This window comes from Convolutriloba macropyga, chromosome 6 (assembly GCF_964194025.1).
Source record: "Convolutriloba macropyga chromosome 6, txConMacr16.3, whole genome shotgun sequence".
NCBI lineage: Eukaryota > Metazoa > Xenacoelomorpha > Acoela > Convolutidae > Convolutriloba > Convolutriloba macropyga.
This window is the reverse complement of record NC_134473.1, coordinates 29,316,502-29,341,170: the sequence shown is the minus strand read 5'-3', so window position 1 is coordinate 29,341,170 and position 24,669 is coordinate 29,316,502. Positions and strand designations below refer to the sequence as shown.

The following is a 24,669-nucleotide window of genomic DNA, read 5'->3' as shown; positions in this document are numbered from 1 at the left end:
GATCTACGCCTAATTCAACGCAAAATATATAAGATCTGCGCTAAATTCAACGCAAAACATGTAAGATCTACGCTAAATTCAACCTAAAAAATGTCAGATTGGCGATGAATGCGTTGAATTTACATAAGATCTGCGCTGAAATCAACGCAAAATTTTTAAGATCTACGCTAAATTCAACGCAAATCATTTATGGTCTACGCTAGATTCAACGCAAATTATGTAAGATTGGCTTTGAATGCGTTGAAATCATATAAGATCTACGCTGAATTCAACGCAAAATTTTCATGATCTACGCTAAATTCAACGCAAAGCATTTAAGATCTACGCTAAATATAACGCAAATTATGTAAGATTGGCTTTGAATTCGTTGAAATTATGTAAGATCCACGCTAAATTCAACGCAAAATATGTAAGACCTACGCTTAGTTCAACGCAAATTATGTAAGATTGGCGTTGAATTCGTTGAAATTTTGTAAGTTCTACGCTAAATTCAACGTAAAATATGTAAGATCTACCCTAAATACAACGCAAAGTATGTAAGATCTACGCTAAATTCAACGCAAAATATGTAAGATTGGTGTTGATTTCGTTGAAATTGTGTAAGATCTACGCTAAATTCAACGTAAATATGAAAGATTTACGCTAAATTCAACGCAAAATATGTAAGATTGGTGTTAAATGTGTTGAAAATATGTGAGATCTGCGCCTAAATCAACGCAAAATATGTAAGATCTGCGCTAAATTCAACGCAAAACATGTAAGATCTACGCTAGTTTCAACCTAAAATATAACAGATTGGCGATGAATGCGTTGAATTTATATAAGATCTATGCAGAATTCAACGCAAAATTTTTAAGATCAACGCTAAATTCAACGCAAATTATGTAGGATTGGCTTTGAATTCGTTGAAATTATGTAAGATCTACGCTAAAGTCAACACAAATTATGTAAGATCTACGCTAAATTCAACGCAAAATATGTAAGTTATACGCTAATTACGACGCAAAATATGTAATATCTACGCTAATATCAACGCAAAATTTGTTTGATTGTCGTTAAATTCGTTGAAATTATGTAAGTTCTACGCTAAATTCAACGCAAAATATGTATGATTTACGCTAAATTCAACGGAAAATATGTAAGATTGGCGTTGAATTCGTTGAATTTATGGAAGAGCAACGCTCAAGCGTTGATCTTACATAAATTCAACGCATTCAACGCCAATCTTACATAATTTTGCGTTTTTTAGCGTTGACACCTCGGCCCTGGAATTAAGAATTTTTGTTTCGAAATTGGAACCACGGAACTGATTTACCCACTGATTGTCAGCTACGAATGAAACAATTCAAAGACCAAGGTTAAAATTAACGGTAGAAATTTTGAGAAATTAGTGTTTTTAACAAAATTTTTTTTAAAAGTAGTTTCACAGCGAAGCAATTGATAAATTCATTAAAAAATTGCAAAAAAAAATTGATAAAAACTTAATTCTCATTTAGCAAAAAATTATAAATTTTTCTTTTCGTCGAAAACTAATGTCATGTAGCATCAACTGTCAGTTTTTGTGAATTAATGTTTGGACCAATCTCAAAATCAGCAAATTGAACTCCGAATGAAAATTTTTAGAAACCGTACGAAAACTTAAAACGGTTTCGTCCAAGAGAACCATCTGTCAGTAGATGACCAGACCATAGATTCTGCGACCAACTTATGGCTTGGAGCAACTTTTACAAATCTGCTAGCACATGATGACAGAAAAACTTACCGACCTCAGTAATTTCTTTTTGAGATTTCATTGTATATCGGACCATAATTTCTAGTGTAAGAAGCAATGATTATGAACAAATTAGACTGCATATGCTCTAAACCTGTTTCAGATTTCAGAAGATTGCAAAAAATTGTTAGATTTGAGTTCTGGAAATAGTCTTTTTACATCAAACAGTATTCTGTTTTGTATCGAGCAATTGGTAATGGGCAGGTGGTTGAATTGACAGTTTTTGTTGAAAAAGGAACACGCTCATAGAAAATTTTTGAAAAACGCTCAAAAATTCTATGGAAATCTTATACAACGTGTCTCCAGCCTTAGACCCTTTTCATCTAGGGTCCAAAAAATGAGATCACTTTTTGTCGAGAAACTTAACAACTTCATAGAGACAGAACTTAGTCAAAGAGACAGAACCTTGTTCTTTAACACTAAAAAACATTTTATCATTCATTTTGGTATTCAAATCTGCGAAGTTTCGAATTTTTTTGAGTATTTCAAAAAATTTTAGGTAAAAATTAAGACCCTAAACCAAAAATTAAAATAAAAGGTAGAACCTGAATATAGCTTTTTTAAACCAGACAGCTTATGTTTAAAAGGAAAACCTAACGTAACTTAGAAGCTGAAATCACACAAACCATTATAGCTTTAAAAAATTTATCAAAGGCGGAAAACTCAAGACCACCGAATAGGTCTTCACTTAGGACAAATATACTGTGCATTATTTAAAACTTTTTTTCTTGAAACAGTGCTCCGCCAGCTTGCACACACACACACACACACTCACACACACACACACACACACACACACACACACACACACACACACACATACATACACACACAATCTTTGTTATCGACCTTTGTGTTTTTCTTGGTGATTCGTATTGTCAGGCAACATTAGGCAGCACTTGAGGACTCAATTCAGTTTCATTTCATCATGGGTAACAAAAACACGATTTAAATCAGCTGATATAAATAGTGTCAATTACTCGCCAGATCTTGATCTGGATAAACGAAGTTCATGCTTTGCTTTCTTACTTCTCGCTTTTAACTTTTGAGAGCCAAGATGAACGTCATCACTCTTCATATTATCAAATTTTTGAAACAGCATTACCTTAAAACACGACTAAGTTTCAACTAAATGCTTCTTTCTCAGGCGCGGGCTTCCTACAATTCAGAAGATGTGAAATGCAGTAGCTAGCTGTCTTTTTGCAGCTCAAACGAGCTTTATTGTAGCCTATTTTTACATATTTTAAAGTGATAGTTGTCGGCGGCGTTTTTGTTTTCAGAGGCAGGACACAGTCGTTACAGTGAGAAACTTTGATAAAATTTCGGAAACTTTGGAAGTTTTTCTGGGGTTTGAATTGTTTTATTGCCCTAAAAAATTTGTTAAAATTTTCTCATCAACGGAGCTCTGCATCTTCTGATTTGGACCTATTTCAACATTTTCTGTTTGTCAAGTTTTGAGATATTGAAGTTTAAATTAAAGTTTGATCGATAGAAGGAAATGGAAAATCGAGTGATCACACGGGATGAATATTTGTAACCTTAGTAACGCAAATGAGGTTCTAAATTCAGTCTCGGGTGCCGAAAAATGTTTTGAGATTTGCTTCTTATGCCTGTATTCTCTTTTTGTTTCATTGCTAAGATGTTACTTTTGATCTTGTATCATTGCTATGATTCTTTAAAACCATTTGCGAATTTTCCGGGCAGAGTAAATCTTAATTACTGTTTGTCAAAAAACTATTTTTTTCTTTCGGCAAAAAGTCTATTTTTGTGGTGAGCTCAAAAGGCGCAAAGCAATAGTCGATTGTCAATAACGAAGTTTTGAGATTATAAAGCTGTACACAAGAAGTGCTAAAAGGGCATCAAGACTCTTGCAATCACTCTTGGAAAATTGTTTAATACATAGAGAAAAAAATTTGTGTTTTCATTATCAGGAAGGTCCATTTCCCTCGTGGTCAATTGGAGACAGAGAGCTCAACAGTGAGTTGGCGAGAGCAATCAGATTCAAGATCAGAGGCATGAAGTTCTGCATTCATAGTGCTCTGACTGGGATGCAATCGCCTGTGAGAGTTCTGGACCTCGCCACTGGACCGGTTTGTGGTAAATATTCTACTGAAAACGTCTGGAAAACGCCTTTGAATGCAACTAATGTAGCGATGAGAAAATTCAAATGTCTTAATAATCTTGCAAGTTTCATTAAATTTTGCAAGTTATCTTGCAAGTGTATCGAAAAACTTACAAGAATCTTTCGAGTACCTTTGTATTCATATATCTTTACTTGCAAGATTGCTTTCAAAATGATTGCAAGTGTTTCAAACTTTTGATCACTCTGGCAGTTCTCTAAATTTCGAGCCGTAAAGGCGCAACTACTCGGTCTAACCTTAAAGATCAAAATGGATTATGAAGAGACGATTTTGTGATCATCATTTTTGAGCTCAAATCTGCATATCAACTTTACGAAAGAAGTTAATAATTCGAAGTGATTAAAAAAAGGCAAGCATAAGTGGACACTAGTTAGTTCCGGGACAACCTTTATTTTCGATGCCGATCCATTTTTCATAAAAAATAAATGTACCAAGCACAGCCTCTTCATACAAACAAGACAGATCGTGCAAGGCTGTGTTTAGTACAGAATGTTCCAACATGCATCTCAAGTTTGTGATCTTTTTTTCGTTCTGAGGTAAATATTTTCTTACAAACCGTTTTGCAAAAATTTTATTACAGCAATTTTTTCGAGCCACCATAATAACTGAAAAAATTAGTTAGTTCCACATGGTTTTAGCAGATATTAGATCACATGAATTATCAATTATTCTGCATCACAAGGCAGTTCCTTAGAAAATTAAAGTTCAGCAAGAGCAATCAGTCGCGAAAATTTTTTTATCTTAAACAAACACAGACAGTAATACCCAAAATAAATGTGAAGCCATCGGTTTACCAATAAATAACAGAAACTTTTTTCCATTTATTTAACTATCTCCTTAAAAATATACGCCACTGATAAAAATTTAACTAATAGTTAGAAGAGATCCAGTTTGAATACGTAAAACCCTCCTCAAAATTGTCACTGAAAATAATAAAGAAATCAACAGAAGTTAGAGTTGATAATAACAATTTTTTTTCTTCTTTCACATAAAATTCCGGTTTCAAGTTCTCTTCGATTCTTTTGTCCTATGTGAGGACCAATTTTGATATGGGCAGAACTCAAATTAACTTTTTTACTCGAACAAATATAACTAATATCAATAAAAAATAAAAAAAAGTGTTATTTATATATTTGGTACTCATGTAATTGACCTATAATTACTAGACTGTAGGTTCTTTTGGTTACTCGACGAATTTGGAGTTCAATGGAGAAACTAATTTCTACAGTCAACAATGCATAAGTTGTTTCCAATGTTGGTGAATATAATATTTTTTTGTTTTTCTCAAAAGGCTACTATTTTTCTGTTTCTGACGCTAAAAGTTGTGCATGGGCAATCAGTTCGAATAATTGTAGTTGCATAGAATCTTCATTTAACTGAGGGTTGCCGCAGTTAAGATAAAAACTTATTATACTTCAGTGAGATATTTTTTTGTTTTCAATATTTTTGAGTGAAAACATTTAAAAGCTTCCTGTATAAATCGCGTCAACTCGCAAAGCTATGATGTAAGAAACCATTTGATTAGCACAAACATCAAAGTCAAATTTAGTCTGAAGTAAGGATGTTGAGAGGGAGAAACATTCTCATTATTGCTTTCTCCAAACATCTTGCTTTTTCTTTTCGTTTTTGAAATTCCCTAAAAATGACGAATTCTGTTGCTTTACGATATAGTATCGATAAAATCATGGAGCGTTTCAAAGCAGAAGAGATTCGGAGCACGGTACGATTTGTAGAACACATTCAGAAAAATATTATCTGAATGTTTGAGTAGTTTTCGTCACGTTTTCTCCAAAATGTGGCGGCAATCTCTTCACGGTTTTCTTCAAATGTTCTGTTTGTTGACTCAATTGAGTGGTCAGCTAGGAGCCAGCGGATTGCTTATTTTTTAAAAAAAATTTTAGCATCAGGATAAATCGACAGTATACAGGATTGAAAAAAAGAGCACACTTTTCATATTCTCAACAGCTTTGTTTTATCCTATATTTGGTCTATGATGTGACATTTAAAGAAATTTGTAATGTGGCTTTGGGATTAAACGCAGGCAACCACAGAAGTTACAAAAATATCTTATTTTTCAAAAAAAATTTTCTTTCAACACTTCTTGTTGGTATCTCGAAGAAGTTATAGTAATGTTCCAATACCTTGAAAGTTGTCTCAAACAGATCCTGTTATAGATGTTTTAATTTTCAAGCAAAATAGTTTCATCGAGATGCCAGAGAAATCATCCAAAAAGATAAAAGTCTTTCCAAATTATTTTTCATCTTCAAAAACATAGTTTTTGGTAGTGTTGCTTTACACAGGGAGTATCACAGCTCTTTTTTGTGTATGGAGTCCAAAAAACAAACAAGGAAAAGATTTATGATTTAAAATTAAAAAATTATTAGCATGAAATTGACCTTAAGAAGCAAAAAAAAAATAGCAAAAACTAAAGAAGGATCACACAGCCCTACTCCTCAACCCCAAACTTTTTCCTTTTCTTGAAGGATCCTTGAAGGATTTTCAAGAAATAATTGATTTCAAATTTTATTTGTGGCTGCAAAGAAAAAGGAAATTGCTTTTTTAGAAAGATTTATTTCTTTAGTTTTATTATGTTTAGATTAAATTAAATATCATTTAAAACTCAAAAATTGTTAGCATGAAATTGACTCTAAGACGCAAAAAGAAGCAAAAAAATAAAGAAGGATTACCCAGCACTACTCCTCATTCCCAAATTTTTTCCTCTTCTCTGTTCAAGTTTAAACACTTTGTGCGGTAAATTGCCTTCAGTTGATAATGAATACACATTCAATATTGATGGTGCTGTTATGCATAAGGTACTGCTTGCAGTTACAATATGGAATTTTTGTTTGACGCAACGGTGCTGCTTTTGTTTTTCCAATCACAGATCGAACTCTCGCTTCCCGATTGATATATTCTACTGTTGCTGTTGGACCCAAAAGTACGTTGCTGAAAATAAGAAAAAAAATATGTGTTCCCAGACGTTTTATCACCTACGAATCTGTTTACTCATTTTTTACCTAAAAATTTTTTTCAAGTACTCAATCCTTGAAGGATTTTCATTGTCCAAATTGAAGGCGTCGTTCCATTAGCGTCCATGCTTTCACAATTTTTGTAGAAGGATCTTGGCTTGAATGATGAAATGAGACATGATTCCCAACTGATTGCAGAAACTTGACCCAGAAGACAAAAATCTGAGTTGAGAAGTTCCTATCCAGGTATGTGTTATGCTTTGAAAATAAAGTTAATAAGTTAATCTCATACGAGTTGCAGTGAACTCCAAGAACTTGTCGCCAAAAATTTTTAATGAAGTAGTCATCATTTTTTTTGTGCAAGTCATTTTGCATCTGCCGACAAAAATCATGGTACGATTTGTAATACACATTCAGAAAAATATTATCTGAATCTTTGAGCAGACTTGTTCAAGTTTTCTCCAAAATGTGGCGGCAATATCTTTACACTTTTCTTCTGATGTTCATGTTGTTGACTCAACTGAGGGGTCAACTAAGAGCCAGCGGATTACTAAGTTTTTAGATTGTTGTAGCATAAAGATCAATCGACCGTGTACAAGATTGAAAAAAAGAGCAGACTTTTAATCTTCTCAACCGCTTTGTTTTATCCTATATTTGGTCTATGATGTGAAATTTAAAGAAACTTGTAATGTGGGTTTGGGATTAAACGCAGGCAGCGACAGAAGTTACAAAAATATCTTATTTTTCAAAAAAATTTCTTTCAACACTTCTTGATGGTATCTCGAAGAAGTTATAGTAATGTTCCAATACCTTGGAAGTTGTATCAAACAGATCCTGTAATAGATGTTTTAATTTTCATGCAAAATAGTTTCATCGAGGTGCCAGAGAAATCATCCAAAAAGATAAAAGTCTTTCCAAATTATTTTCTTCTCCAAAAAGATAATTGTTGGTAGTGTTCTTTTTTACAAGGAGTATCACAGCTCTTTTTTGTGTATGGAGTCCAAAAAACAAACAAAGGAATGTTTTATGATTTAAGTTTAAGAAAATTATTAGCATGAAATTTACTCTAAGAAGCAAAAAAATAGCAAAAACTAAAGAAGGATCACCCAGCCCTACTCCTCAACCCCAAACTTTTTCCTTTTCTTGGAGGATCTTTGAAGGATTTTCAAGAAATAATTGATTTCAAATTTCATTTGTGGCTGCAAAGAAAAAGGAAATTGCTTTCTTCGAAAGATTTATTTCTTTAGTTTTATTATGTTTAGATTAAGTTAAATATCATTTAAAACTCAAAAATTGTTAGCATGAAAATGACTCTAGGACGCAAAAAGAAGCAAAAAAATAAGGAAGGATTACCCAGCACTACTCCTCATTCCCAAATTTTTTCCTCTTCTCCGTTCAAGTTTAAACACTTTGTGCGAATTGCCTTCAGTTGATATTGAATACAGATTCAATTTTGATGGTGCTGTGGTGCATAAGGTACTGCTTGCAGTTACAATATGGACTTTTTGTTAGACGCAACGGTGCTGCTTTTGTTTTTCCGATCATAGAACGAACTTTTGCTTCCCGAATGATATATTCTACTGTTGCTGTTGGTCATAAAAGTACGTTGCTGAAAATAGGAAAAAAATGGGTGTTACCAGACATTGTATCACCTACGAATCTGTTTATTCATTTATTAGTACGTTTAATTAGTCTGTTTACTCCTGGCATTCAGCTCCTTTTTTCCAGCCTGCAACAAATTTATTAGATTTTTCATAGAAATCAAAACCAGCCACCACGTGAAATTTTGACTGAAGAAAAAAGCTGGCCCGGCATCTTTGTTGTCCATATTGATCAAAAGTTGGAATAATAACATAGTCAAGGAGAGTCTGTTCACAACTCGAGCTCCAGGCTGGGGTCGGCTTTGTCGCGTTACAAAGCTGATGAAGATCTTACCTTCAGTAGTGCAAGTTTATTTTGTTTGTTTGGACGTCATCTTAGATAGAGCAGTTTCAGACTCCCTGGGTTGAATGTCCTTTGAATAAAAGTAAAAAGGTAAATTAAAGGTAATAAGTTAGCCTCATTCGAGCTGCAGCGATCTCCAAGAACTCGTTTCAAACCAATTTCATTGAAGTGGTCAAGGTTTGTTTTGTGCAAGCCTTTTTGCATCTGCCGACAAAATTCAAGGATGCCGGTGCACCATTTTGTTGTGTTGAATTTATCTTTCTTTATGAATGACACCCTGCAACCATGTCGTCCATAATAAATGTCCACTGATGGTCTCCAGTGCATACGGGTGATGTTCTAGGTTATTTTTTGCTCTCTGCTGCAAAACAAATTTTGATAAGGCTGGTAATTCCCCCGCTCCGAAGAAGGGCAGCTGGTACTCGTACACCACTATTGCTAGATATTGGGTTGTTTCCAGACGAATCGGAGAAAATGTCTGTCTTTTCGCTTTCCTCAAATTTTCATATAAATTGCTTCGATGTCTCCCCGATTGCCATTTGCCCCCTGTCCAAATCGAAACCTATTTCCGAGCTTGTTTTTCAGGAGGTCAGGTGCAGCAAGGAGTTTGTCATTAAGGCTCCTTCGGATTTGTATCGCCTCGTATCAAGTCCGATAATAAGTTTGTTTGGACTGACAAAACCAAAGTGTTGTATGTACCATTATATATCTTTCAGTTAATGGAAAGGTACTCCTGCAATTTAAAATTTTGTAGGTCTGCTTGTATCACATTAGTGTATTTGTTATACTTATCAGGTTTATCTGCAGTCTGCTGACAAAATGATGAAGACGAGTGAAGGCATATGATAGTGCGTCTGGGAAACTGTTGTCTTTTTTTCAAGAAATCCTATTTCATATAATCAATCTTTCTGTCTCAAGCATGTTCTATTGAGTATTTGTTTGGCAAATAAAACATCTCGATTAATCCAATGACTTTTTCAACTTCTTCTTTAATGTCTTTGCATTCCACCTCGTTGGGATCGCTGTCTTGCTCGAGGCAATTGCTGCAAGACAAAACAGTATGATTCATCGAATGTTGCGTTTTGCTCTCACCCAACACTATGAAGTCCAACAACAGTCCAAACAAGCTCGCAAATAATTAAAGTTGGTGCTGAAGAGTGCCCTGAAATGTATGCTTATTGACGTGTCTGAGATTCTCATGTTCTCTGTCGGTTTCTGCTGAGTGCTCCTTCAACATTTTCAATCTAATGTTTTCCACAACACATTTCTTCTTGAGGTTGTAGCGTTTGTCATCAATCAGAATTGAAATTTCTGTTAATTTGTTTAATTTAACGTTGTGTCTGTACCGTTGGGTCGTTCCAAGAAATATTGTTGACGTGTTTTTTTCAAGTAGCAGTTCATAGGGTGAGAATATCGCCAAGCCGCTCTTTGCTTCGATGAAGGCGTATATCCGATGTTTATTCTCCATGTTGTGTTCTGCTCAATCAGTTGTAATGACTGTTCTTGTTGTTGTTGTTCTGCTTTGGCTGTTGTCTTTTTTCGCTGTTAGATTGTTTTTTGTTGATAACTTGTCGGGTGCTAATTGATTTGAGTTTTTTTGTTGTGTTTCTTTCGATGTGCCGTTCTGTCATTGGAGTGTCGAGCGGCCATGTACGTCTGCTATTTCTTTAAGCCATTGGTTGAGGTATACAAATGTGGGTAAATCTGTATTTGGGAGCAAGTCAACACAGGGTGTGTAAAATGGAGCTGGTTGTGAAAACGTTCTTGACAATTGCTGTGGCTGTACGGTTGCCTTAGTGAAAAATTGTGAGTCTCCCAAACCAGGTTGTCACTTTGTCCTTTAGATTGTTTCAGCTAGTTTATCGTATCCAAAGCTGCACATGCTGTCACGTTGAACAAAATTGTTAGTGTCCGGTTGCTCGTTGTGTAAAAATCTGTTGTTCAATGTTTGCTGTTGTCCTATTGCTCGGATGTTGCTGATGTTGTTGTTGGTAGCTGAATTCTCCGCTGTCCAATTGGCTGCTAGTTCTGTATCTCTGTTGTGATTTTTGTTGCGGTTTGTTTCTGATTTTTGTTTCTGGGGCGTTTTCTTGCGAAGTGTGATTCTGAAATTCCAATTTCATGTCGTCGATGGTGTTCCACGTTTAGAAATTTTGCTGATGAACTTTTTCTTGTTGATCTTCGTCAAGCTGTGCAGTCAACTCGTAACTTGTGTTCTCAAGCACAGGAAATGTTTCTGCTGCTTTTTCATGAACATTTTTTGCCGCTTTTATAATTCCACTGTCAGTCGAGTCGTTCATGGTTTGCAGGCTCTTCGATAGTTTTTCCAAATCACCGTGTTTTTTGCTTTCAAAACAGATTGTTGCATCATTTTGTTCGGCATTACATTCAGGCTGTTTGTATTCTGCTTTGTGTTTTTTTTGGCGTTGCCATTGTCATTGCATTGAGGTTGCGCGTTCGAGCTTGGTTAGAGGTTGTGTGGTCACCAGAAAAAAAACTGTGCGGTGATCCACCAGCAGATAATATTGAGTGTGCTTTGTTGGTGGTGCTATGGCAAGGCGTCAAAGAACCAGTCTAATCAGCTTGCTTAACTGACGCCAGTGTTGGTGGCTATTCACAAAGGGTCCTAGCAATAAAGTTTTTTTGGCAAGATATTCCTGGGTACCCCTGACCTACTGATGCTACTTGGTACAGAAAAAGTCATCTACCGAGAAAAAATGTTCTATTTCCTAACAATTGAATTACATTTGTAAAATCAACATTATGATTTGGTTTTTCAAAATTAGATTTTAAGCACGTTTTTCCTGCACTCAGCTCCCTTTTTCCAGCCTGCCACAAATTTATTAGTTTTTTCATAAAATTCAAAACTAGCCACAAAGTGAACTTTTGACTGAAGAAAAAAAACCGGCCTGGCATCTTTGTTCTCTATATTGATCAAATGTTGGAACAATAACATAGTCGAGGACAGTCTGTTCACAACTCGAGCTCCAGGCAGGGGTGGGGTTTGTCGCGTTACATAGCTGATGAAAATCTGATCCTGAGTGGTGAAGGTTTGTTTCACGCACACGGTTTGATTGGACGTCATCTTAGATACAACAGTTTCAGATTCCCTGCGATGAATGTGCTTTGAAGTCACTCAGTGATAACTTATGCTGTTGTACATATCCTAGTTCGCAGTACAACTCCTCTACAGAATCAAGAAATCAAGTATCATCATTGTATGATTACCAAGAAATTATGTTCTTTCATTATTTGGCTCTAGCATGATAATCAAGATCTCATAGTTTTTCCCCTCCCGGGTCGAGCTTTTTGGGTAAATTTTCGTAAGAAATGCGGTGATTGCGGTGAATGCGGTGAAAAAAAATAATTCACCGCTTTTCACCGCATTTCTTACAAAAATTCACCACCAAATTCACCGCATTTCTTACAAAAATTCACCGCATAATCTATTATGGCAAATTAATATAAGAAATGCGGTGAATGCGGTGAATGCGGTGAAAAAAACAATTCACCGCTATACGACCCCAGGCCTAGGTGTCAACGCTAAAAAGCGTTCAATTATGTGAGATTTTGTTGTGGGCTGAAGTATCGATATTGTTTTCAATGAAATCAGTTGGATGCAGATGAAACTGGAAAGTGTTGAAAGCAGACAAAAGTAGTGAGAATATCAAAATATTATTTTTAAACCATTTTTCTATATGGTGGAGCAAATTATCGACCCCCAACCTAAGTTTTTGAACTCTTACTGTAATCTACTTTCAAATTTTTTTTGCAAATTTTCAAAAAAATCAGTTGCATGCAAGTGAAAAAATGGAAAGTGTTGAAAGCAAACAAAAGTAGTGGAAATATCAAAAAATTTTATTTCTGAAACATTTTTTCTATATGATGTAGCAAATTATCGGCCCCTACCCTGAGTTTTTGAACTCTTGCTGTAACCTACTTTCAAATTATTTTTGCAATTTTTCAAAAAAAATCAGCTGCATGCAAGTGAAACTGGAAAGTGTTGAAAGCAAACAAAAGTAGTAAAAATATCTAAAAATTTTACTTTTAAACCATTTTTTCTATATGATGGAGCAAAAAATCGAAACACAAACATTGGACACTGAACTGCAGAAATTCCAAAGTTGTTTGAGACATTCCAATTCTTTACTGCGTTAATTTTTTGCATTTTCATTTGATGTTTGCCGTTTAGCTTTACGTTGTCTCTTTTTGATTTTCGCATTTTGAAGTTTGTTTTACGAACGAATTGTACTTATTTATATTGCCGACTTTGAATTTTGTTTGATTTGATAATTGATTGATTGACTGATTCTTTCGGTTTTTTGAAAAGAGGAAAACAGCGATAGCGTTGTTGCGTAGAGGCTCAAATGGGAAATTAATCAAAACTAGCGGTTTTGTTTGAAACTCTTGAATAATCGAAAAAAATGAATAAAAGTTGCTGAACAGTAAAAAATTGTTGCTGATGGAGATTGTCTGCAGTGAGCTGTCTGATGATGCCTGGTTTGACAATAAAATCAGCTGAAGCGCTGATTCAGGTAAGAAATGTTCTCATAGAGGAACTCATAGAAGACACGGTGAATTTTCGTAAGAAATGTGGTGAAATGCGGAGAAAAAAAACAAATTTCACCGCGTATTTCTTACATCTTTTTGCAGTGAATGCGGTGAATCGCGGTGAATTATTTTTTTTCACAGCGTTTTCGGTGGCTGTTAATTATTTTTTTCACCGCTTAATGCGATGAATTATTTTTTTTTTCACCGCTTTCTCTCAAGCGGTGAATTATTTTTTTTTCACCGCTAGATGCGGTGAAAAAAAATAATTAATCGCATCAAGCGGTGAAAAAGAATATTTCACCGCCACCGAGAACGCGGTGAAAAAAAATAATTCACCGCGATTCACCGCATTCACAGCAAAAAGATGTAAGAAATACGCGGTGAAAATTTTTTTTCACCCCATTTCACCGCATTTCTTACCAAAATTCACCACCAAACCTCGACCCGGGCTAAAATAAATTTTTGGTATTTATTTTGATAGAACTCGCACCAAAGTGAGTCCGCAACATTTGCAGACCCGAAAAGAATCAATTCGAGCACTTTGTAAACACTTTGTAAGACTTTGTAATAGATTCCATATCAGTATTTTGAAAAGAGTGCTCAACATTGGTTCAAATTTGTTCGGTATTGGTTCAAGATAAAATCTAAGTAGCACAAATTTTGTTTTGGAACTATTCTTTCCCACATGAAAAAAAGCATTCCAAAAAAATTTTATTTTACAACTATTAAAATCTTTTTTCCAAAATGGCGGGAAACATTTTTCCTAGATCTAAAACAATTTTCAATAGTCCTTGCGCAAATGGAAAAGTTTCGACCATCACAGCTGTTCTAGAGTTTATACTGACCTTGATTTATTCTCGACAAAAAAATAGAACCATTTGGACGGTTTACATATAGATGAAAAGGGTATTGAATTCTTAATCTTGGGAAAAAGGTTGCCCCTTCAGAATTCTGAATGTAAAATTTAACCAAACTAAGGACCATTTTACGTAACGGTTTTGAATGATCTCAGGAAACCTACATCAAATTGGCATTCTTCCGATAATCCAAAACAATATTTGGTAAACTCGGATTCCATTGTCAAATTGTAAGATAGATTTGACGTATTCATATACTTTGTAACAGAGCCCATACTTTCTAATCTTTATAATGCAATATCTGCATGCTTCAGCGAGCGAGTTAAAAATCTCATCGTTATTATAATGATTCGGTTGTTTGCTAACCCGATACTTAAAAAAGTAGAATTAGCAATAAGAACTGGTGTCAGCTATTATTTAGAAATAAAAAAAGTTTATTGACAGCAAATTTGCTGTTTTTGTAATCTGCAATCATGTTTACCTTCAGAATTTTGCAGTAGTTTTGCCTACACATTTTTAACGAGTGATGCAGGGAAAATGTTTCTTCTCATTGGGAATCAACTTTTTTGAAACTACGGCTCCTCTTCCGTTTATGTACCTTATTTTGTTCACTGTGCGGTATGAGAGCAAGTTTTCTAAAGATGTAAGGTTTCTTTGGTCTGCTAGTTAGTGAACTTTTGGGATTTATTTAAAGATCTACCTGGCGTCTGTAACGATAGAATAGCACCTTGAAATTGCCCTGAAGTAAAAAGATCCGACCTTCATTAATGTCAAGAGTATAGGAAACTTGCCCGTCGGACATAAAGTGGTACACGCACCTCATCTTAATTATCGCAATGGTATTTGATACTTGAGCTACCGTAGACGATAGCTACTACTTCTGAGGATCTGTTAACTTATTCACTTCGCTTATTATACATTTAGTATTTGACCTGGCGATAAAGTGGCCCCCATGGTAAAGTTTACGTGGTCTGTTTGTTGATCTTTGGGTTACAATTAGGTATTGTAATCTTATTGTTTCTTCCCTACAACAACAATATGCTGGTAAATGAACTTGACCTTCGCGTTAAAAAAATAATGAATAATTCATCACAAATATAGTAGAGGCCATGCATTCAGCGTAAATTGTAATCTTATGCAAAAAATGACATAGAGCAAATGTTAATACTGAGCTGGTTCTCAAAGGACCGCAGTGCTGAATCAGGAATTTCCAGTAATAAAATCTACTCTTTCTGGTTCTTGGATCATATCTTAAAGTAGACTTTTTGTTAAAAAAACTAAAAGTGAAATATTCTATGATTATAGTTTGTTGCATAAACTTGGCTATAGTTTTTCGCATGTCTTGGTTATAGTGTGTTGTATGTCACATGCTAAAAAAATTTGAATAAGCCAAAAATGTTATTTTTTTCTTTGGCATTTTTGAGCTTACCAATTAGCTAAGAAATGTACAGTGAGCAATAAAAAAATTGAGTGATAGCTTTTATTTTTAAAAAGTGTAAATTTGCTTTTTCTGTATGCAGCAATCGTGTTTACCTGCAAATTTTGCAGCTAATTTTAAATCCGCACTTTCAACGAGTGAAGTGGGCAAAATGTTTCTTCTAATAGTGAATAAACACTGCTGAAAATGCTACTTCTTTTTTGCTTTTGTTCATTATTGTGGTCACCGGGCGGAATAAGAGCCAATCTTCTAATATTGTAAGGTTTCTCGGCAATGGTAATTTGGGGGCTGCTCAAATTTTTTGTATTTAATTAATAATCTATATGGCGTCTGTCACGTTAGCATGTTGGTTTGAAATTGCCTTGAAGTAAACTGATCCGACTTTCACAAGAAAAATTTGGCGTCACTCATATTGGGGTACACGCACATCGTCCTAAATACCATAATACATTACATTTAATACACGTTCAGTACTTGAACTGATGATATTGTGGACAACATGTGTTAAGTAAATATGGTTCGTTTGTTTACCTTTGTACATTCTCTCAAAAGTTTGGATCGGATCGCAGTTACAAAAAAAGTATTGAGATCTTATTGTTTCCTATGTAAGAGTAGAATATCGCTGGTAAAAGAACCTGACCATCACGTTAGATGAATTAAGAATATCTCATGACACTTATAGTAGATGCCGCAAATACAGCTTGAAATGTATTTTCATCCTGGAAGAAGTTGTCACAGAACAACATATTCGACAAAAAAGCATTCAATAGTAATCCTGACCTGTTTCTCGGAGGATCAAATCGTTAAATCTTGAATTTGTTATTCTGCAATTTGTTTTGACTTTCACACTGGTCATATTGTGTATTAGGTTTTTCATAATAAAATTCATGGTAATAAATTGCCCGATAATAGTCTGTTGCATAAGGTAAATTAGCTGTTTTTGTATCCTGCACTTGTATTCAGCTGCAAATGTGGTCTGTAATTTTACTTAACCTTTCTTTTTTACTTAACCTTTCTTTTAAATAAGTGATTTTGCGAAAAAGTTTCTTCTAGTAAGGGACCAACTTTTCCGAAGCTGCGACTCTTCTTTTGTTTTTGTAGTTTTTTTTGGTCACCGTGGGTTAGGAGAGCAAATTTTCTAATGATGTAAAATTTCTTTGGTATGCTAATTAGTTGGCTGTTCCTACATATTAAAGTTAATAAAGATCAACATGGCTTCTGCGATGATAACAGAGCGCTTTACAATTGCCTCGAAGTAAATTGATCCCAAAGTTATTAGCGTCTAGAATATAGGACAATTTATTGTCTGCCATAGTGTGGTACTCGCAATTCATCTCAAATAGCGTATTGGTAATCGATACTTGCCTTATCATAGATGATAGTTAATACTACTGAGTATTCGCAAACATATTCATTTCACTTATTCTTCACTTAGAAATTGGCCTGGTGAAGAAATTCCCCCTACGGGTGAAGATAAAATGGTCTGCCTGTTGACCTTAGTTCATTCTCTAAAAAGTTTGGATAGGAACACATTTAAAATCAAGCATTGTAATTATACTGTTTCCTCCTTGCAAGTGCAAGCAGCCAGTAAACAAAACCTGACAATCGCAGTGCAAGAGTTAAAAATAACTCAAAACACATAAAACAGAGGTCGAGCATTCAGCTGAAATTCTCTCTGCCGCTCAAAAAATGACAAAGCAAAACACATGGGATAAAAGCAGAACTCAATAGTATTCCTGACCTAATTCCAGAGTATTGCAGCGCTGAGTCAAGAAATTACATTTCTACAGTTTTCTCTGGCTAGTATTTTGGTCATGTCATCTTTTAGAATTTTCATAACAAAATTCCTAGTAAAATATTCTCGGAATAGTCTTTTGCATCGAATTAGTTGTAGTCTGTTGCATGTTATGACGTTATTAAATACACATTTTTTCAAGGAGTGATGCGGGGAAAATGTTTTTTTTCTGACAGGGAATGCACTTTTTCGAACATACGTCTCCCCTTTTGTTTTTGTTCATTTTTTTGTTCACTGTGCGGCATAAGAGCAAATTTTCTAATGATAAAAGAATTCGTTAGTTTGCTAATTAGTGGGCTGCTCAAACTATTTTGAATTTGAATAGAAAGCTACCTGGCTTCTGTAACAACAACATAGCATTTTGAAACTCCCCTGGATTAAACTGATCCGACCTTTATTAAAGTCAAGAATGTAGGAAAACATGCAGTCTGACATGAAGTGGTACACACATTTGATCTCAAATATCGCAATGGTGTTTGATACTTGAACTACAGTAGATGGTAGCTATTACTCCTGAGGCTCGTTTTACTTGTTCAGTTCACTTAATATACAGTTAGTATTTCATCTGGTGATAAAATGGCCCCTGTGGGTAAAGTTAGCATGATATTTTTGGTGACTTTAGTTCCTTCCCTAAAAGTTTTGGATCGGAACACACATACCATCAAGTATTGTATTCTTGGTGTTTCCTCTCTAAGAGTTAAAGCCGTTCGTAAAAAATCCTGAACATCGCGTTAGATAAACTGAGAAAAATTAGTTATAAAAAATAGAATAGCGAACTGAAAACTAAGAAAAAACTAAACTGAATAATAATCTAACCAATTAGTTCAGGAAAAAATGGTTAGCAAGATAAATTAAAGGATAGTTGTTATTTTTAAAAAAAGTGTTTTAAAGGGTAAAACTGCGTTTTTTGCAGACTGCAATCGTGTTTACCTGCAAATTTTGCAGGTATATTTAAATCCGCAATTTCATCGAGTGATCTGGGGACAATAATTCTTCTAAAAGTCGATAAACTTTGCGAAATCTGCACATCTTTGTTGTTTTTGTACATTATTTTGGACACTGGGTGGAATTAGAGAAAATTTTCTAATAATGTATGGTTTCTCTGGAATTATAATTTGGGGACTGCTCATGCTTTTTTGAATTTAATTAATAATCTATGTGACCAGTGTAAAATTTCAACGAGTGATCTGGAGACAATCAATCTTCTAAAAGTGGATAAATTTTTCGAAAAATGCGACATCTTTTTTGCTTTTCTAGATTATTTTGGACACTGGGTGGAATTAGAGAAAATTTTCTAATAATGTAAGGTCTCTCAGGAATGATAATTTGGGGCTGCTCATGCTTTTTTGTATTTAACTAATAATGTATGTGGTCATTGTTAAATTAGCTTGTTGGTTTGGAATTGGCTTGAAATAAACTTATTCGACTTTCACAAATGTCTAAGGTATAGAAAAATTGGTCGTCACTCATATTGAAGTACACGCTCATCATCTTATATACCAAATAAGGTGCAATTATTTTATAATCAAAATTTGAACTAGTGAGAAGGGGGCCCCTTGTGGTTAAATTAGTATTGTCCGTTTTTTTACCTTAGTTCAATCTCTAAAAGTTTTTGGAACGCAATTGCAAAAAAGTTTTGAGATCATATTGTTTCCTCCCTACGAGTTGAATTTCGCTGGTAAAAGAACCTGACCATCAAGTTAGATGAATTAAGAATATCTCATGACACATATAGTAGATGCCGAGAATACAGCATGAAATGTATTCTAATCCTTGAAAAAGTTGTCACAGAACAACACATTCGACAAAAAAAGCATTCAATAGTAATCCTGACCTGTTTCTCGGAGGATCAAATCGTTAAATCTTGAATTTGTTATTCTGCATTTTGTTTTGACTAGTACACTTGTCATATTGTGTTTTAGGTTTTTCATAACAAAATTCATGGTAAAAAATTGTCCGATTATAGTCTGTTGCATAAACTTAGCTATAGCCTGTCGCATGTCTTGATTACAGTCCTTCGCATGTCACATGCTAAAAAAAGACCAAATATGCTAAAATCTTGTTATTTCTTTATTTTAGCATATTTTTAGTGACCATTAAGGAAAATACAGTTAGGAAAAAAAATTGGTTGTTCGCTAATTTTTCGAAAAAAAAAGTTTTTTAAAGGTAAATTAGCTGTTTTTGTATTCTGCACCTGTATTCAGCTGCAAATGTGGCCCGTAATTTTACTTAACCTTTCTTTTTAATAATGGATTTTGAGAAAAAGTTTCTTCTAGTAGGGGACCAACTTTTCCGAAGCTGCGACTCTTCTTTTGTTTTTGTACTTTATTTCGGTCACTGTGTGTTAGAAAAGCAAATTTTCTAAAGATGTAAAATTTCTTTGGTATGCTAAATAGTTGGCTGCTCTTACATATGAAAGTTTTTAAAGACCAACATGGCGTCTGTGATGATAACAGAGCGCTTTACAATTGCCTCGAAGTAAATTGATCCCAAAGTTGTTAGCGTCTAGAATATAGGACAATTTATTGTCTGCCATATTGTGGTACTCGCAATTCATCTCAAATAGCGTATTGGTATTCGATACTTGCCCTATCATAGATGATAGTTATTACTTCTGAGTATTGGCAAGCATATTCATTTCACTTATTGTACATTTAAAAATTGACCCGGTGAAGAAATTCCCCCTACGGTTAAAGATAAAATGGTCTGTCTGTTGACCTTAGTTCATTCTCTAAAAGTTTTGGATCGGAACATATTTACAATCAAGCATTGTAATTTTACTGTTTCCTCCTTGCAAGTGCAAGCAGCCAGTAAACAAAACCTGACAATTGCAGTGCAAGAATTAAAGATAACTCAAAACACATAAAACAGAGGTCGCGCATTCAGCTGAAATTCTGTCTGCCGCTCAAAAAATGACAAAGCAAAACACATGGGGTAAAAGCAGCACTCAATAGTATTCCTGGCCTGATTTTCAGAGGACCGCAGCGCTGAGTCAAGAGTGTACACTTCCAAGGTTTTCTCTAAAACAAGGGGGTGATGCGAGGAAATTTTGTTTTCTGACAGGGACTCAATTTTTTCAAAAACACGTCTCCCCTTTTGTTTTTGTTCATTGTTTTTTTTTCACTGTGCGGCATAAGAGCAATTTTTCTAATGATGTAAGAATACTTTGATGTAAGAATTGTTTGGTCAGCTAGTTAGTGTGCTGCTCACAGTTTTTTGAAATTGAATAAAGAGTTACCAGGATTCTGCAACAACCGCAGAGCGTTTTGAAATCGCCGTGGAGTAAACTGATCCGACCTTTATTAAAGTCTAGAATATAGGAAAAATGCCGTCTGACATGAAGTGGTACACACACTTGATCTCAAATATCGCAATGGTGTTTGATACTTGAACTACAGTAGATGGTAGCTACTACTCCTGAGGCTCGTTTTACTTGTTCAGTTCACTTAATATACAATTAGTATTTCATCTGGTGATATAATGGCCCATGTGGGTAACGCTAGCACGATATTTTTGTTGACTTTAGTTCCTTCTCTAAAAGTTTTGGATCGGAACACTCATACCATCAAGCATTGTATTCTTGGTGTTTCCTCTCTAAGAGTTAAAGCCGTTCGTAAAAAATCCTGAACATCGCGTTCGATAATCTGAGAATAATTAATTATGAAAAATAGAACAACCAAATAAAAACTAAACTAAAAACTAAACTGAAAAAAACTAACCAATTATTTCAGAAAAATAAGGTTACAATATAAATTAATTTTTAGCAATATAAAATTTTAGTTTTTATTTTTGAAAAGTTTTCTGAAGAGTAAAATTGCATTTTTTGTAGCCTGCAATCGTGTTTACCAGCAAATTTTGCAGGTAATTTTGAATCCGGACTTTCAACGAGTTATCTAGGGACAACAATTCTTCTAATAGTGTTCAAACTTTGCGGAAAATGGGACATTTTTTTCTGCTTTTGTACATTATTTTGGTCACCGGGCGGAATTATAGCAAATTGTCTAATAATGTAAGGTTTCTCTGGAATGTTAATTTGGGGGCTGCTCATGCTTTTTGTATTTAACTAATAATCTATATGGCCTGTGTGAAGTTAGCATGTTCATTTGAAATTGCTTTGAAAAAAACTGATTCGACTTTCACAACTGTCTAAAGTGTAGAAAAATTGGTCGTCATTCATATTGAGGTACACGCTCATCATCTATAAACCGTATACAGTTCATTTATTATAGAATCAAAATTTGAACTGGTGAGAGTGTGGCCCCCATAGGTTAAATTAATATTGTCCGGTTGTTTACCTTAGTTCATCCTCTGAAAGTTTTTAGAACTCAATTACAAAAAAGTTTTGAGATCTTATTGTTTCCTCCCTACAGGTAGAAATGGCAGGTAAGAAAACCTGCCCATCACATTAGATGAATAAAGAAAAATTGATGACACAGATAGTAGAATGCAGCGTTAAAGGATTTCTGATCCTTAAAAAATTGCAAAGAACAACACATGCAACAAAACAGCGTTCAATAGTAATCTTGACATGTTTCTCAGAGGATCACATCGTTAAATCTTTAATTTGGTAATATGCAAATTATTTTGACTAGTGCACTGGTCCTGTTGTGTTTTAGGTTTTTCATATCAAAATTCATGGTAAAAAATTCTACGATTATAGGCTGTTGCATAAACTTAGCTATTGTCTGTCGCATGTCTTGATTACAGTCTTTCGCATGTCATATGCTAAGAGAAGACCAAATATGCCAAAATCTTGTTATTTTTTACTTCAGCATTTTTCTGCTGACCAGTAAGGAAAATACAGGTAGCAATAAAAATTGAGTGATAGCTAATATTTTGAAAAAAAAATTTCTTAAAGGTATTTTGTGTCTGGTCTTTTTGGTGTTTTGGTGTTTTTATTTGGTGTTTTTGTAAATTGCAATTGTGTTCAGCTGCCAATGTTTCCAGTGATTTTACTTAACCTTTCTTATTAATGAGTTATTTGGCGAAAACGTTTCTTCTAGTAGGGGACCTAATTCTCTGAAGCTGCAACTCCCTTTTTGTTATTTATGGCTTATCTTGGTCACTGTGCGGTATGAGAGCAAATCTTTTAATGATGTAAGTTTTCTTTGATCTGCTAATTTGTCGGCTGCTCTTGATTTTGAAATTAGTCAATTATCTACCAGTCACCTGTGACGATAGCATAGCTGTTTGAAATTGCCTCGAAGTAAACTGATACCACTAGCATTACTGTCTAGAATATAGGACAATTTGTTGTATGCCATATTGTGGTACTCGCACTTCATCTCAAATACCGTATTGGTATTCGATACTTGCCCTATCACAATGTTAGTTAATACTTTTGAGGATCGGTTAACCTGACCTGATTATCTGAGGACCGCAGAGCTGAACCATGAATTTAAAAATTCTACAGTTTTCTCTGACTAGTACTCTGATCATGTCATCTTTTACACTTTTTGTAGCAAAATTCATAGTAAAAATTTCTCGGATTAGTCTATTGCATAAAACTAGCTGTAGTCTGAGGCATGTCTTGACCATAGTCCGTCGCATATAACAAGCTAAGAGAATAGCAAAAATATGAAAAAACAAATTGTTATCTCTTTAATTTAGCAGTTTTCTGCTAACCAAATAGTTAAGAAAGGTAGAGTAAGCAATAAAAAAATTATTGATAGCTATCATTTAAAAAAACGTGGCGGAAAATTTGCTCTTTTTGTAACCTGCTATCGGTTTTACTTGCAAAAGTTGCAGTTAATTTTAAATACTCCTTTTAACTGGTGATGAAGGGAAAATGTTTCTTCTGACAGGGAATCAATTTTTTCGAAATTTGGGTTCTTCTTTTGTTTTTGTACCTTATTTTGTTCACGCTGCAGTTTGAGAATAAATTCTCTAATGATGCCAGGTTTCTTTGGTCTGCTCGTTAGTGAACTTTTTGATTTCTGTAACGATAGAATATCACTTTGAAATTGCCAGGAGTAAACTGATTCGACCCTCACTAATGTCTAAAATGTAGGGAAAATTTCCGTCTGACATTGGTACACACATCTCATCTCAAATACCGTAATGGTATTTGATTTTTGAGCTACTGTAGATAATAGCTGCTACTCCTGAGGCTCGTTTCAGTGCACTTATTATACATATAGTATTTCACCTGATAAAATAGACCCTATGTGTAAAGTTAACATTGTCTTTTTGCGGACTTTAGTTCCTTCTCTCAAAGTTTTGGAACGGAACACACTTTCCATCAATTATTGTAATCTTATTGCTTCCTCTCTAAGAGTAAACGCCGATGGTAAAAAAATCCTGACCATCGCGTTAGAATAACTGAGAACAATTCATTTCACATATAGTAGAGGCAGCGCATTCAGCGTAAATTGTCTTCTAACGCTCATAAGAGTTGACACAGAACATGCGACAAAAGCAGCCTCCATTAGTAACCCAGATGAGATTCCCAGAGCATCGCAGAGTTGAATCATGAATAATAATTTTTCTATTCTGCAACTTAACTCTGACTAGAATTCTGAACATGTCAGATTTTAAGCTTTCATAACAAACTGCATAGTAAAAATTTTTCTGATTATATTCCGTCCCCGTGTCGAGAAAAAAATCGATAAAATAGGTAAGATAAGCGGTGATAAAATAATTTTTCACCGCAATTTTTGTACATAATTTTGCGGTGAAATGCGATGAATGCGTTGAAATTATGTAGGTTCACTGCTAGAGTAGGCTGTGATCTTACAAAAATTAACCACAGTTCACCGCTTACTACAAGTTACCGTCCTTGCACGGACACGAATCTCTCACGTCCTGCATATCAGCCACTTCTTCTTCCACTGGTCCACTTCTCACTAAAATCTAGTATATTTGTTTTGAATTTAAATCAAATTCATTCTACTCTTTGTAAAATATACGCGTTTAATTTTTGTAATGTTAGCGGTGGAATTACAAAGTTTAGCGGTGAACTGTATTGATTTTTTGTAAGTTCAATGCTTACTTTAGCGGTGAAATTACATAATTTCAACGCTTAAAAAGAATTTCAAAAAGATGTATGATTATTTGTGGGTAAATTTTGTAAACTCTGATGATATCCAAAACAATCAGTAGTCCGAGGATTCAATTCATTCAGTATAAAAAGTAACAACGTGTTATTCAGAAAGCAACGTGTAAGCCATCGATCAAGACAACAAGTGAAACTTAGACGGCAAG

General features: G+C 34.6%; 1 protein-coding gene across 1 annotated transcript in view; it reads left to right on the top strand.

The window, feature by feature from the left end:
• Nucleotides 1–24,669, top strand: part of LOC142340920 (nicotinamide N-methyltransferase-like) — a 159,163-nt gene that overhangs the window by 79,115 nt on the left and 55,379 nt on the right. Inside the window, exon 2 of the mRNA XM_075391697.1 lies at nucleotides 3,703–3,868. Within this exon, the coding sequence (XP_075247812.1) occupies nucleotides 3,703–3,868 (166 nt within the window). The remainder of the gene's footprint in view (nucleotides 1–3,702; nucleotides 3,869–24,669) is intronic.